Source organism: Papio anubis, chromosome 1 (assembly GCF_008728515.1).
Source record: "Papio anubis isolate 15944 chromosome 1, Panubis1.0, whole genome shotgun sequence".
Taxonomy (NCBI): Eukaryota; Metazoa; Chordata; class Mammalia; order Primates; family Cercopithecidae; genus Papio; species Papio anubis.
This window is the reverse complement of record NC_044976.1, coordinates 45,130,748-45,144,975: the sequence shown is the minus strand read 5'-3', so window position 1 is coordinate 45,144,975 and position 14,228 is coordinate 45,130,748. Positions and strand designations below refer to the sequence as shown.

Genomic DNA, 14,228 nt, shown 5'->3' with positions numbered 1-14,228 from the left:
GATAATTTAGAAGTCAGTTGCAATAGTCTGCACAAGAAATGGTGAAAACTTGAACTACAGCAGTGGTAGTAGAGACGGAGGAAAGAGAATGACCCCAGGAATATGTAGGGAATAAAATAGGCAGGACTTGGTGTGTTGATTGTAGATTTGAAAATTGAAAGGGAGGAATCAAGTTTGTTAAAATACCTCTTTATTGAGCAGCACGGGGAGTTAGTATATTTATCTTATTGGGTCTTGGAAAAGGAGGAGACTGTTGCTTCATGTTGAGAGCCAAGAGAATAAAAGGCAGGGGGAGAATAAGGGCTGGTGGGGGTTGCCTTTCTATAACCCTCCATGAGAGATAGACATCTCTCCCTGTGTCTTACCTTCCTACTCACTGTACTAGTGGTCTTCAAACTTCTTTTTTTTTTCTTTCATCCAGGCTGGAGTGCAGTGGCTAGATCTCAGCTCACTGCAAGCTCCGCCTCCTGGGTTCCTGCTGCCTCAGCCTCCTGAGGTGCCCACCACCACGCCCGGCTAATTTTGTTTTTGTATTTTTCGTAGAGACAGGGTTTCACCATGTTAGCCAAGATGGTCTCAATCTCCTGACCTCGTGATCCGCCTGCCTTGGCCTCCCAAAGTGCTGGGATTATAGGCGTGAGCCACCACGCTCGGCCCAAACTTCTTTTTAAAGTAGTAGGAAGACCCCTTTATCCAAACAAAATCTTACTATGTAAAACCCCAGGATATGACAGCTAAAACAGAGGTGAAGGGACCTGAGGCACCTCCACAGAGCCCCGAGGACTCTACAGAATAGTTTGAACACCAGTGTTCTAGGTGAACACAGCTGAACTTACTCCTGCCTTCACCACCCCAAGCTTCAGATAAAAGTTGATGTCAGAGGCCCTGTAGCCCAGGGACTGAGAGAGTGGTGGTATCCTCAGATTATAGCAGTGCACTTGCTTTAGAAATGATTTGCTCTTGAGGCATGTGTGAATTTAAGAAAGGTAAAATAGATGAAGTATTTATTGGCCTTAATCAATCTTAATTATCTTGCCCTACCAGAAACAGCAGGATGAATTGAGGGGAATACCAACCAGGGAGTCTAGAGGTCTAGTCCTGGCTGTGACCTTGGCTGGCCACTTGACCTTGAGCCCATCCCTGAACTTCATCCACCTTGGTTTCCTAGCCTATTAAATGAGAACTGGGTGATCTCTGAGGTCCCTTCTAGCTCTAAAATTCTATTAATTTGAAGTAGCCAGCTTTTTGGGAAAAGATTTTTGATTGAAGATGCAGTCTCAGAGATTAGTGCCTGCTCATGAGAAATGTCCTGAAAGTCCCACAGAGGGAACAGAGGTGGAGCACAGCCTATGTTATTTATAAACCCGTCTTCATCATTCTCTAGCTAGACATAGCATACTTTTGGCAGTAAGTTTTTAGTGGGAATTTTCCATGACCTTTTGAGGTTTAATTTTGGACATATGAACACAGTGATAATGGACAAGTACCTCTGGCCAACTAGAACTGCAGAATGTATAGCAAAAGTAAGAGATGTCTAAGGTGACTCATTTGCAAAGTTTGAGAGTGTAGCCTATGTTCTAACCCCCATCTCTGTCATTTTTTAATTTTTATTTTTATTTAATTTTTTTTTAGAGATAGAGTCTTGCTCTGTTACCCAGGCTACAGTGTACTGGCATGACCATAGCTCAGTGCAGCCTCCAGCTCCTGGGCTCAAGCGATCTTCCTGCCTCAGCCTCCTGAGTAGCTAGGACTACAGGCTCGTGCCACCACATCTAGCTAATTTCTCTGCCTCTGTCATGTAGAGTAGCCTGCTCACCATTTCTCTGCTACTGAGCTTTAAAGAAGGTGGCCCATTCTCTTCCCTGAGCCTTTGCTGATGTATTAGTTATAAATGGCTGCATAACAAATTACTACAAAACCTAGTGGCTTAAAACAAGAAACATTTATTACCTCACAGTTTCTATAGTAGCAGCTTAGCTGAGTGGTTCTGGCTCAGAGTCTCACAAGGTTGCTGTCAAGATGTTATCTAGGGGTACAGTCATCTGAAGGCTGATTGGGCTTGAGCATCCACATCCAGCCCCACTCATATGGCTCTTGGCAGAGGCCTCATGTTTTCATCATGTTTCTCCATAGGGCTGCCTGAGTGTCCTCACTACATGGCAACTGACTTTTCCCAGAGCAAGAAAATTAGCAAGAGAGAAGTTACAACCTTTATGGCTTGATAGCAGAAGTCATTGTCCATCATTTTTCATTTTTTCAAAGTCCTTTCTTTTTTTTTTTAGGAGAGAGGGACTCACTACATTACCCAGACAGGCTCAAGCAATCCTCCTACCTCAGCCTCCTAAGTAGCTTGGACTACAGGCTCACACCAATGCCCCCAACCATTTTGTCATAGTCTACTTGTTAGAGGGAAGTCATTGAGTATAGCCCTAACTCAAGGAAAGGGAAATTAGGCTCCATCAAAGGGAGGAGTATCATAAAATTTGTGGGCAGATTTTAAAACCATCATCACAGCTGGCTCTGGGAGTACTTTTCTGACCAAGGTAGTATCATAACAGGTTTTATTCAAGTGTATATCTGGTTAGTCAGGAACTCAGTTCTCACTCACAAACTGGTTCTTAGAGCTGAGTAACTATTGCTCTCTTTATTTCCCCCTTGAGATATATTTAACAGTTATTAAGGAACTGGATGAAGAGAAATAATGTGAACATGCACATTAATTTATTCAGTAAACATTTACCAGATGTCACTCTGCAGAGATAGAAAACAAACCAGTCTGTGTCTTTGAGGAATTTGTACTAGGGAAAATAGACAAAAAAAAGAAAAGGAAAAATACAATACAGTGTGATAAATACTATGATAGTGGTAAGCACAGGATGATTTGGTACACAGAGAAGGGGCACCTAACCAAGACTAGGGACGTCAAGAAGTTAGGGAAACTTTCTGGAAGTGGTGACTCCTGGGCGAGGGCCCCCACCACCACACAACTCAGACAAGAGCTTTGTGACCCTGTGCAAGAAAGGACCTCATTATTCTTTTTACCTTACAGAATGTTGCTGAGGCACAGTGCATTGCCAACCAAGTTCAGCTCTTCTATGCTACTGATCGGAAAGAGACCTACGGGTTAGTGGAGACCTTTAACCTCAGACCAAATGAGTTCAAATATATGTCTGTCATCGCTGAATTGGAGCAAAGCGGGCTTGGAGCAGAACTGAAATGTTCCCAGAACCAAAATAAGACTTAGAACTGTACAAGTTGGCCCTTCACCTAGTAGACTCAGCCCTCGATAGTCTAGAGCCCACCCCTCCTCAGGAACTCAAGAGCTCAGCATTTATAATGAGCAATTGGTAATGAGTTGCCCTGTGTGCTTATCGCAAGTAGTCATGGAGATGAGCCCTATTAATTGATGTTCAGGAACGAAGGTACCTAAACATTCTGATAATTATCTCAGCGTACTTGAGGTTTCCTTTATTAAGTGTTCGAGGTTATAACAAGAGACAGACAAGGACCTATAAGACAGTTGACTTGGTTTTGCACAGTGTAACAGTGCAGTTGCATTCTGGCCACTTTGACCTCATAGCTCCTAAATGATGAGTTTATCATTTTTATGAACTCATGACAGGATAATAAGGTTGAAGACCTGCTGTAGTTAGATAGGGGCTTTAATGCTTCCCATGCACTGGTCATCTGGACAAAAGCATAAGCCAAACATCCTGTTTAAACTGTAGAATAACCAGATATTCCCATCAGGATAAAGACTTCATCTAGATGATGCCCCTCAGAGATGCCTTTAGTGTAGCTGGCTTGGGGTATCAGCAAATTTGAGGTATAGTTAGATAAACGGTACAGGGTCTGCATACTGTTAAACCATAGTTTGTGGCACCCACTTCTCTAACTCCACCTGTTAGAAGCTATGTGTTTGAAGGAATAAATCAGTGCAGTGTAAATAAAATGCTTTTGTAAGGAGAAGATTAATCCAGGTTTGCATGATTTTTTTAAAAACAACTCTAAACATGATACAAAAAAGTGGGTGAAAGTAAATGTTCCCAGAATGGATGTGGGGAAAATATAGCAATAATTTTTTTTTTTTAAAGTTTGGCTTACAATGTTTGTTATACAAAATAATGAAATCTAAGTTATGTACTGTCTGTAGTATCAGGGCTATGGGCTGATTTTATCAAAACTCATCTTGGGACTGAACAATTGCTTGGAATACCAGAAATAAGAAAGTTGTTCTCCAGAGCTGGAAACCCATCTTTTGTTTGTAATGTCACTGTTGTGGCTCCAAGCTCAGTGATAGGAAAGGACGGTGGTTACACACCAGCCTTCTGAACCCAAGGCCCCCAGTATTGTTGTCAGCTGCCTTTACTGTGGCATTTCTTTCTCTTTCTTTGTTTCCTGAGATGAAGTCTCACTCTGTCTTGCCCAGGCTGGAGTACAGTGGCACAATCTCAGCTCGCTGCAACCTCTACCTCCCTGGTTCTAGCAATTCTCCTGCCTCAGCCTCCCGGGGAGCTAGGATTACAGGCGCATGCCACCATACCTGGCTTATTTTTGTATTGTTGTAGAGACAGGGTTTCACTATGTTGGCCGGGCTGGTCTCGAACTCCTGGCCTCAAGTGATCCACCACCTTGCTCTCCCAAAGTGCTAGGATTACAGGTGTGAGCCACCGTGCCTGGCCTGACATTTTTTTATTGATCTAATGTGCTCCACTCTGCTGTTCCTGCCTAAGATCTGGTTGTATGACACTGAATGTGGTGAGTGGGAATTTAAGCAGTATTTGCAGCTTGTGTCTGTGTGTTTTCTTCCTTCCAGAAGAATTTTTATAGGTGGAGCCTGTCCCTAAGCTCTTAAAATAGGATAGACCTCCCACTGTTCTCTGAGCTGTGTCTATTTTGTTGCACCTTTGAGTCTATGTATTGAGAGAGAGAGTATTTTTTTTAAACTGGGGAAGCTGCTATCCTTTCACTATTTCTCTAAAGGTTGAGCTGTTAACTAATGCAAATTCTGGACCTGCTTCTGGTCCTGGCAGTTTATCTTTTGAGAAACTTGAGTCTTATCTGCCCTGCCATTTTCATTAAATGCCTTCTGACCTTCTGAATGTTTTGGGTCCCAAGAATTTTTGACATCAGATGGGGTCGTTTTTATGGGTATCCAGTTATGTTTGCCTGTCTTTCCAGATGGACCCAGTTATTAGCCATATATAATACATTGTTACACCTCCACCAGCGGGTGAGGAAATGATGGAGAAAGGAGTAAGAAATGGCTACTCGTTTTAATCATTCCTCCTGGATTTGCCCTCAGTCCCTAACTGCCAAGTAGGATGTGTCCATGGATAATTATGTTGGCCTGACTAAAGTACCATGTAGCTGTTCTTTATATTTATTTACATAGAAAGATCTGGCAAAGAACTCAAAGAAAATTGTACCATTTAATCAATAAATTTGTCCCCTGGTGCTAGCATGGTGTTATAGAAAGTGGACATGCTTTAGAGTTAAGTGAATCTGGGTTCATATGTTAGTGTTATTATTCATTAGCTCTCTACTGTTGAACAAATTGCTTAAACTATCTAATTCGGGGGGGGGGTCCATCTAAAATAGGGATAATAATATCTACCTCATAGATATTATTCTCATAGGATTATTGTGAGAATTAAACTAACTACACTACAGTAGAAAATATCAACTACCATCCTTTTCTCTACTTCCCCTGTCCCTCATTAAAGACTAACACAAGTTAGCATTTCAGATGTGTAGATCATTCTTTATTCCAGTTAAAAGAACAAACTTTATCTCATCAGTTCTGAAACTTTAAGATGCAGTAGCATCACCTAGAATGCTTTTAAAATGCAGATTCTCAGGCATCAACCGTACACCCCCCCACACACACACACACACACACACACACACACAAAATCAAGAATCTGTGCAGAAGGCACTGGGAATCTACTTGTTAATATGTGCTCCAGATGATTCTGATGTAGGTAATTAGCCAGCCACACTTTGAGAACCATTGCCTTATTTATTCTTTACAAAAATGTACATTGCTAGGTCTTTCTTTCCTGTGGATGCTAACTATAGGATATTTAGGTTCCTCTGTTCTTTGTCTCCCATAGTGGCCCCCTTTGCAAACTCCAAATACATTATATTTATTTATTCTTGTGTCTTTTTTCCCCCACTAGACTGTGAGCTCCTTGAGGGCCAGGATTTATCTCTGTTCCCAGTGCCAAGGACATGGCCTGGACCATAGAAGATACTCAGTTTTTTGTTGAATAAATAGGTAATATGGATTTCAACGAAAACATTGTCTTGTGTATGTACCTACATGTAAATACTCTAGATTTAAAAGAATCTCTTAATACACATAGATCGAGAATTTGTTGAGTAGGAATATTTGCAAACCAAGATACCAAGTTATACACAGTCTCTGTACCTCACAATCCACTGGCATCACCTCGGTGGACCATTACACAGTACAACTTAACAGTTGCTCACAGAGCATCTATTCTGCAGCCACTATGTTAAGTGCTGGACACAGAAAGATGAGTAGGTATGATTCCTGCTCTCAAGCTCTGTTTTAGCCACTGCCTGTTTCTCTCTTGCCTCTGATTCAATGCCTCACACCAACACCTGATTATAGTTTGCTTTGTCTAGTTCTTGGATGTTCATACTGGTACTTCTTTCTTCTCCAACCAGTTTGGAAGCTGGAGCCACATACTTGGTTTTGCACTCTCCATATTGACCTTTTGTTCAGTCTTGGAGAAGAGGTACTAATGCCCACTTCCTAGTCATTTGATTTGGCATTGAGTCAGCATTCATTCACACTTACTGAGCACCTGTTTGCCAAGCACTGTTATTAAAAACTGGATAATATAGCAATGAACATGGCAAATAAGGCCCCTGTTCTCATGTAGTTTATATTCTTGTAAAGAAGACAAGTAAACCAATAAAATTATTTCACATACTGGTAGTGTTATGAAAATTAAAAAATAATATTATAGACTATGGAGTGGAGGCAATGACTTAATGGTCAGGAGAGGCATCTCTCAGCAGTGGCAGCTGATACATGAGCTGGGGAAAGAGAACCAGGTAAAGAGAACAGCAAGTGTTAAACACCCTGGAGCAGAGCCAAGCTAAGAATGCTTGTTTCTGGACAGATACAAAGATTCAGTATCTACCCTTTAGGAGCCCACAGTTCAGCGGCATGACCTGACGTGAATGATTACAATACAAGACATATCGATCAATGCCATCTCAGAAGAGGCAAAGAGATTTAAGGAACTCTCCCACGTGCTATGGAGGATGCAAAGCTTGCCAGTCTCTGGTACCCACCCAAGAGGCACTTATGGCTTAATGGGGAATAATGGGTAGACAGTGTTAAAATCTCAAAGGCCATGTGTTTCTTGCAAGAGACAAGAGGTACTCTGGGTTCGGTGCTGGCCTCCCAAGCTGCAGTCACGTACTACATAACAATGTTTTGGTCAAGTTTGATTGCATATGCAACTGTGGTCCCATTAGATTATAATGGAGCTGAAAAATTCCTATTGCCTAGTGACATCATGGCTGTAGTAATGTTATAGCACAATGCATTACGTATTTGTGGTGATGCTGGTGTAAATCTGTACTTCAAGTCCTATAAAAGTATAGTGTATAGGGGCCGGGTACAGTGGCTCACACCTGTAATCCCAACACTTTGGAAGGCTGAGGCAGGTGGATCCCTTGAGTTTAGAAGTTCGAGACCAGCCTGGACAGCATAGCGAGACCTCGTTTCTACAAAAAAATTTAAAAATTAACTGAGCATCGTGGTGCACACCTGTAGTCCCAGCTACTCAGGAGGCTAAGGTGGGAGGTTCACTTGAGCCCAGGAGGTTGAGGCTACAGTGAGCTGGGATCACACTACTACACTCCAGCCTGGACGATAGAGCAAGACCCTATCTCAAAAAATAAAAAGGTATAGTGCATAAAATTATGTACAGTACATAATGCTTGATAGTAGTAAATGATTATTACTGGTTTATGTATTTACTACACTTTATCATTTAGAGTGTGCTCCTTCTACATATAAAAAATACTAAGTCAATTGCAAAACAGCCTCAGGCAGGTCTCTCAGGAATTATTCCAGAAGAAGGCCTTGTTCTTATAGGAGAGGACAGCTCCATGTGTGTTATTGCCCCTGAGTACCTTCCAGTGGGACAAGATGTAGAGATGGAAGTCAGTAATGTTGATGATCCTGACCCTGTGTAGGCCTAGGCTAATGTACGTGTTTTTGTCTTAGCTTTTAACCAAAACATTTAAAAAGTGAAAAATAAAATTTTTTAATAGAAAAAAGCTTATAGAATAAAGATAGAAAATATTTCATATAGCTATGCAGTGTGTTTGTTTTAAGCTAAGTGTAATTATAAAATAGTCAAAAAGTTTTAAAAATTAAAAGGTTTATAAAGTTAAAAAGTTATAGTAAGCTAAGGTTATTGAAGAAAGAAAAATATTTTTATAGATTTGTGTACAGTGTTTATAAAGCCTACTGTAGTGTACAGTAATGTCCTCCTCAGTCTTCACATTCACTCAAAACTCACTCACTGACTCACCCAGAACAACTTCCAGTCCTGCAGACTCCATTCATTGTAAATGTCTTATACAGCAGGATCATTTTTTATCTTATACTGTATTTTTACTGTACCTTTTCTATGTTTAGATATGTATAGATACGTATTTACCATTATATTACAGTTGCCCACAGTATTCAGCACAGTAATATTCTGTACAGGTTTGCAGCCTAGGAGCAATAGGCTATATACCATCTAGGTTTGTGTAAATACATCCTATGATGTTTGCACAGCAACCAAATCACCTAATGATACATTTCTCAGTGTAGTTCCCACTGTTAACCAATGCTTGACTGTATACACATTAACAATAACCACTAAAAAAAACAAAAACAAAACACAATAACCAGTAGCATTTACTAAGGGCTGACCGTATACCAGGCACTGTGCTAAGTCCTTACATGGCTTATCTCAATCCTACCAACCCTATGAGGTTGGCAGGAACCTGCTGGTCGGTGACATGTGCTGCTCTCTCCTTGTACCCTCCTGCCCCAACTCCAGCTCAGAAAAGAAAGCAACCAGCCAGGCGCAGTGGCTCACACCTGTAATCCCAATACTCTGGGAGGCCAAGGTGGGCGGATCGCTTGAGACCAGGAGTTAGAGACCAGCCTGGTCAACGTAACGAAACCCCGTCTCTACTAAAAATACAAAAATTAGCTGGGCATGGTGGCACACACCTGTAATCCCAGGTACTCAGGCTGAGGTACAAGAATCACTTGAACCTGGGAGGTAGAGGTTGCAGTGAGCCCAGACTGTGCCACTGCACTTCAGCCTGGGTGACAGAGTGAGCCCCTTTCTAAAAAAAAATAATAATAATAAGTCATGGTTGGCTCTGGAACCAGCCCTGAGAAACATGTCTTCCAATTTTCTTGCTGGTAACTAAAGAACAAAATGCATGCATTATGTACCTCTGATTCCTCCAGACAATTTTGCAAGACATCATGTTCTAACTAGGGAGGACTTCTTTTGGAGAACTTTGGTCTTGTCAATTCTTCTGATGTGACAGATTGATAACAACATCTTTATCCTTGTTCTGCTAAAAGGGAGAGTTGGAGCACAGAAAGGGAAGAGATGACTTCAAGGTTGCTGTCTGCATCAGGAGCCAACCCAGGAATAGATGACTGCCCATGCTCCACACTTAATAGGATCATTTGTAATGTCCACTGAGCTGGCTCATTCTTCACATTCACTTGAACAGGGCTACTTCTGAGGTCTTCAGGCTTTAGGAACTGGAATATCTACAAGAAAAATTAGTTCAAACCACTTATGAATCGTGACAGGTTCCCCAGAGCTTTCAGGACAAAGTCCTTTTAGATCAGCTCACAGGAGCTTCAGGATCCTGTGCGTGGTGTCTTCTCCAGGCTCATTTTGTGCCTCTCCTACCCACTCCTTTGGCTCCAGCCATTCTGGATGACTTGCAGTTCCCTAAACACATTGTGCTCTTCCTACCTCTGTTCTGCTCTTTTCAAATACATTTGCCTGCTTCAAATACCTATTCCTCCTTAAGTTAATTCAAAGCTTCACTGTAGTATCTCTATGAGAAGCCTTCCCTGAGACCTATTCCCTTCCACATGGCCCCCCTGCAAGCCTGGCTTCCCCACCAGACTGAATAGCCCTTGGAGACTGGGATCATATCTTACTGGACATTATATTCCAAGTGTCCAACACGAGACCTGGTAGAGAGGGATAAGATACTCTGTGGATGCTGAATAAACTCCGTTTGAGTGACCACTAAACTCAGACCACCCAAGTCTACAAATATCGCTTGCAAAGTGAGATCCAGCTCTGACAAACACATTGTGGTTATGTCCCAGCCCAAGACAGTGGTCATTTTGCTTGCTCTTATTGCAGAGGCTACATGTGGAAAACCAAGCCAAGGGGCGAACAGAGAAGGCAGTCAGGTCCAGGGTTTGTAAGCAGAAAGAACTGAGAGATGATGATGAACAAACTTTTGGAGCAAAACAATTAAGTACCAAGCTGTCACTTTCAAATTCTTGTCTTGCCTTGCCAAACCTTAACATTAAAAAAGACCTGGTTGGGCGCGGTGGCTCACGCCTGTAATCCCAGCACTTTGGGAGGCTGAGGCGGGCGGATCACAAGGTCAGGAGATCGAGACCATCCTGGCTAACATGGTGAAGCCCCATCTCTACTAAAAATACAAAAAATTAGCCAGGCATGGTGGCGGGCACCTGTAGTCCCAGCTACTCAGGAGGCTGAGGCAGGAGAATGGTGTGAACCCAGGAGGCGGAGTTTGCAGTGAGCCAAGATTGCACCACTGCACTCCAACCTGGGGGACAGAGCAAGGCTCAGTCTCCAAAAAAACAAAAAAGACCTTACAGGCTAAGTGTGGTGGCTCATGCCTGTAATCCTAGCACGAGGTGGGCAGATCACCTGAAGTCAGGAGTTCGAGACCAGCCTGGCCGACATGGTGAAACCCCATCTCTACTAAAAATACAAAAATTAGCCAGGCATGGTGACAGGAGCCTGTAATCCCAGCTACTCAGGAGGCTGAGGCAGGAAAACTGCTTGAACCTGGGAGGGGAGGTTGCAGTGAGCCAAGATCGCGCTATTGTACTCCAGCCTGGTCAACAAAGTGAGACTCTGTCTCAAAAAAAAAAAAAGGTTGAGGGACGGCCGGGCGCGGTGGCTCACACCTGTAATCCCAGCACTTTGGGAGGCCAAGGAGGGCAGATCACCAAGTCAGGAGATTGAGACCATCCTGGCCAACATGGTGAAACCCTGTCTCTCCTAAAAATACAAAAATTAGCTGGGTTTGGTGCCTATAATCCCAGCTACTCGGGAGGCTGAGGCAGGAGACTGGCTTGAGCCAGGGAGTCAGAGGTTGCAGTGAGCCAAAGCCTGGAGACAGAGCAAGATTCCATCTCAAAAAAAAAAAGACCTTACAGACTATCCAATCACCAGTTTTCAAACTGTGCTTCAAGAAATCCCCAAAGTCCAGAGCTGGGGACCTTGGGAGTCTGACCCCCCAACTCAACCAGAGAATCTGTGTTTTATTTATGGGGCTTCTCATAAGCTGTCATCTGAAGAAACAGTTTTCAAGGAAGACTGAAAAAAAACCCTGGTCTAGTCTAATTCTCCCACCTACCATTGTAGGCCTCCCTACAGCACCACTAAGCCATTGGACAACTGTTTAAAATTTTCCTGGGGACTGGAACTCTCTACCTGCTAACTGACCTGCACCATGCTGAGACAGCTCTGAGTAAGTCAGTTCTTCCCCACCCCTAGCCAAAATCTGGCCTCTTTTCACTACCCTCACCTCCTTCTGCCTGTTGTAGATGGAACCTCCCAGGAGAGTCTTCACTTTTCCACCTAACCACCTCTCCTGCTGATAAGCAAAAATAACTCTCAAGTTGCTTTGGCATCTCTTCAGCAGAACTGTCTGTCTTTAGTTATATGACCCAAAACCCCAGCCCCTCACCCTCTGGCTCACCTGCATCTGGACAGACTAGCCAGTGTCACCAGTGTCTGCCTCACAGTTGGAGCCCGGAGTTGAGCCCAAGATGCTCTTGTGGGGTATTCAGAGTGGATTCTGGGTGGCCGTCCCTTGGGAGTTGGCATGGCCCACCTGGAAGTCATTTCCCCACATAGCCACTTACTGAAGTCATCTCACTGACTCCACCTTTCCTGGCCTTCGTCTTTATTCCCACCTTGCTATCTTCCCATAATCTGTTGTCAAACATTGCTTTTCCTGCCTGGAACTTTAGTCCTTTGGACCTCCACACATAGCCCCATTCCATCTGGCTGGTTTCAGTCCAGTGCTCCCATCACATCTTGACTTGAATCTTCACTCTATTGCCCAGAACCCATGTCCCTCCCAACAGATATGATATTCACGTGACCTTGGTCCTCTTCTACATCTGCCATGGCAGTAACCATAGATTAGTGATGTCCTCTCAAGATCTTCATTTACCCAAAAAATATTTGCCATGGTTTGAAACAATCACTACTAGGTAATGCTTGATATGTGGTCCACTGTGACCCCACATCATGTTTGTTACTGCTATTTTTCCCACACTCACAATATGTATGGATCCCCATCTTGCACTCTCATTTCTTCAACCCACATTCATTCTCCCATTTTGACCTTGCCTCTAGTCAAGTAAGAAGTAGCAGACATGGCCGGGCGCGGTGGCTCACGCCTGTAATCCCTGCACTTTGGGAGGCTGAGGCGGGCGGATCATGAGGTCAGGAGATCGAGACCATCCTGGCTAACACGGTGAAACCCCGTCTCTACTAAAATACAAAAAAATTAGCCGGGCGCGGTGGCGGGCGCCTGTAGTCCCAGCTACTCCGGAGGCTGAGGCAGGAGAATGGCGCGAACCTGGGAGGCGGAGCTTGCAGTGAGCCGAGATCGCGTCACTGCACTCCAGCCTGGGCAACCAAGTGAAGACTCCGCCTCAAAAAAAAAAAAAAAAAGAAGTAGCAGGCATGTCTTACATTTTGGCACTAATTTTGCAGGGGAAGAGAGGGAGCAGAGAGGTATTTTGCTGAATCTCACTTGGTGTGTGACCCCCAAAAGACTCTCTGAGATGCCTAAGTTTCTTTCATTTGATCTTTGCAACAATACCTTAAAAGTAATATGATTCCTTTTTTTTTTTCTTTTTCTTTTTTTGGACAGAGTCTCACTCTTGTTGCCCAGGCTGGAGTGCAGTGGCGCAATCTCAGCTCACTGCAACCTCTGCCTCCTGGTTCAAGGGATTCTCCTGCCTCAGCCTTCTGAGTAGCTGGGACTACAGGTGTGTGCCACCACGCCCAGCTAACTTTTTGTATTTTTAGTAGAGATGGGGTTTTGCCATGTTGGCCAGGCTGGTCTCGAACTCCTGACCTCTGGTGATCCACCTGCCTCGGCCTCCCAAAGTGCTGGGATTACAGGCACGAGCCACCACACCCGGCCAATATTATTCCCTATTTTACAGATGAGGACACTGGGGAAACAGCATCATAGATGTGAAGAGTCAGGACTAAATTAGAATCCCAGTTCTGCCTTTCGTTCACTGTCTGGCCTTAGACGAGTCATTCAGTCTCTCTGAGCCTTTGTGTTCTCATCTGTAAATAACATAATAATGGACCTATCTCAAAACGTAAGAAAGGATTAAATGATGTAGCAAACACAGAGTGCTTAGCACTATAATAAAAGTGCAAAACGGTAGCTGGTTAAGTACCTTTTCAAGGTGCACATCTATACAGAGGAGGAGGAATTTCTGTTTCTGGAACATAAATCTTCTCCTAGAACTAGACCTTTCATTTATAGAACATATTTCTTTTGTACTATTTTTCTACACCATGTTTCAATTTTCAGAAAGTCTCTTCCAGGAATTTAGAGAGGCTTGAGCAGTGGTAATCATACCAGACCAGGGCACAGGCATCAGGAATCTGGGAGGTGGGCAGGCGAGCAGGCAGACCCAAAGCCTAGCAGCTAACATCTAGGTCGGAAGCCAGGTAACATCTGGAGTTTTGGGCCAAGGTGCAGGCCTGCCTGATTATTTGTAGATGGCTTATCTGAGACAAAGTTATTCCTGGTTACAGATGTCTATGTATTTAGTTCCTTGGCAACTTATTAAACATAACTGTTTACAGTTTAAAGAGACCAAATCCATCTAACCT

The 14,228-nt window shown here is 43.4% G+C and overlaps 1 protein-coding gene across 7 annotated transcripts in view; it reads left to right on the top strand.

The window, feature by feature from the left end:
- Positions 1-14,228, top strand: part of ATPAF1 (ATP synthase mitochondrial F1 complex assembly factor 1) — a 50,308-nt gene that overhangs the window by 29,019 nt on the left and 7,061 nt on the right. For 2 of the 7 annotated variants that reach the window (XM_021941232.2, XM_021941229.2), the window contains exons 9-10: positions 3,050-3,123; positions 11,718-11,823. In XM_021941232.2, coding sequence (XP_021796924.2) covers positions 3,050-3,123; positions 11,718-11,793 — 150 coding nt within the window. In that variant the 3' untranslated portion in view covers positions 11,794-11,823. Of the gene's footprint in view, positions 1-3,049; positions 6,303-9,646; positions 10,685-11,717; positions 11,824-14,228 lie in introns of those variants that run through there. The other 5 variants (XM_021941222.2, XM_021941234.2, XM_021941239.2 and 2 more) reach the window with 5 other exon arrangements.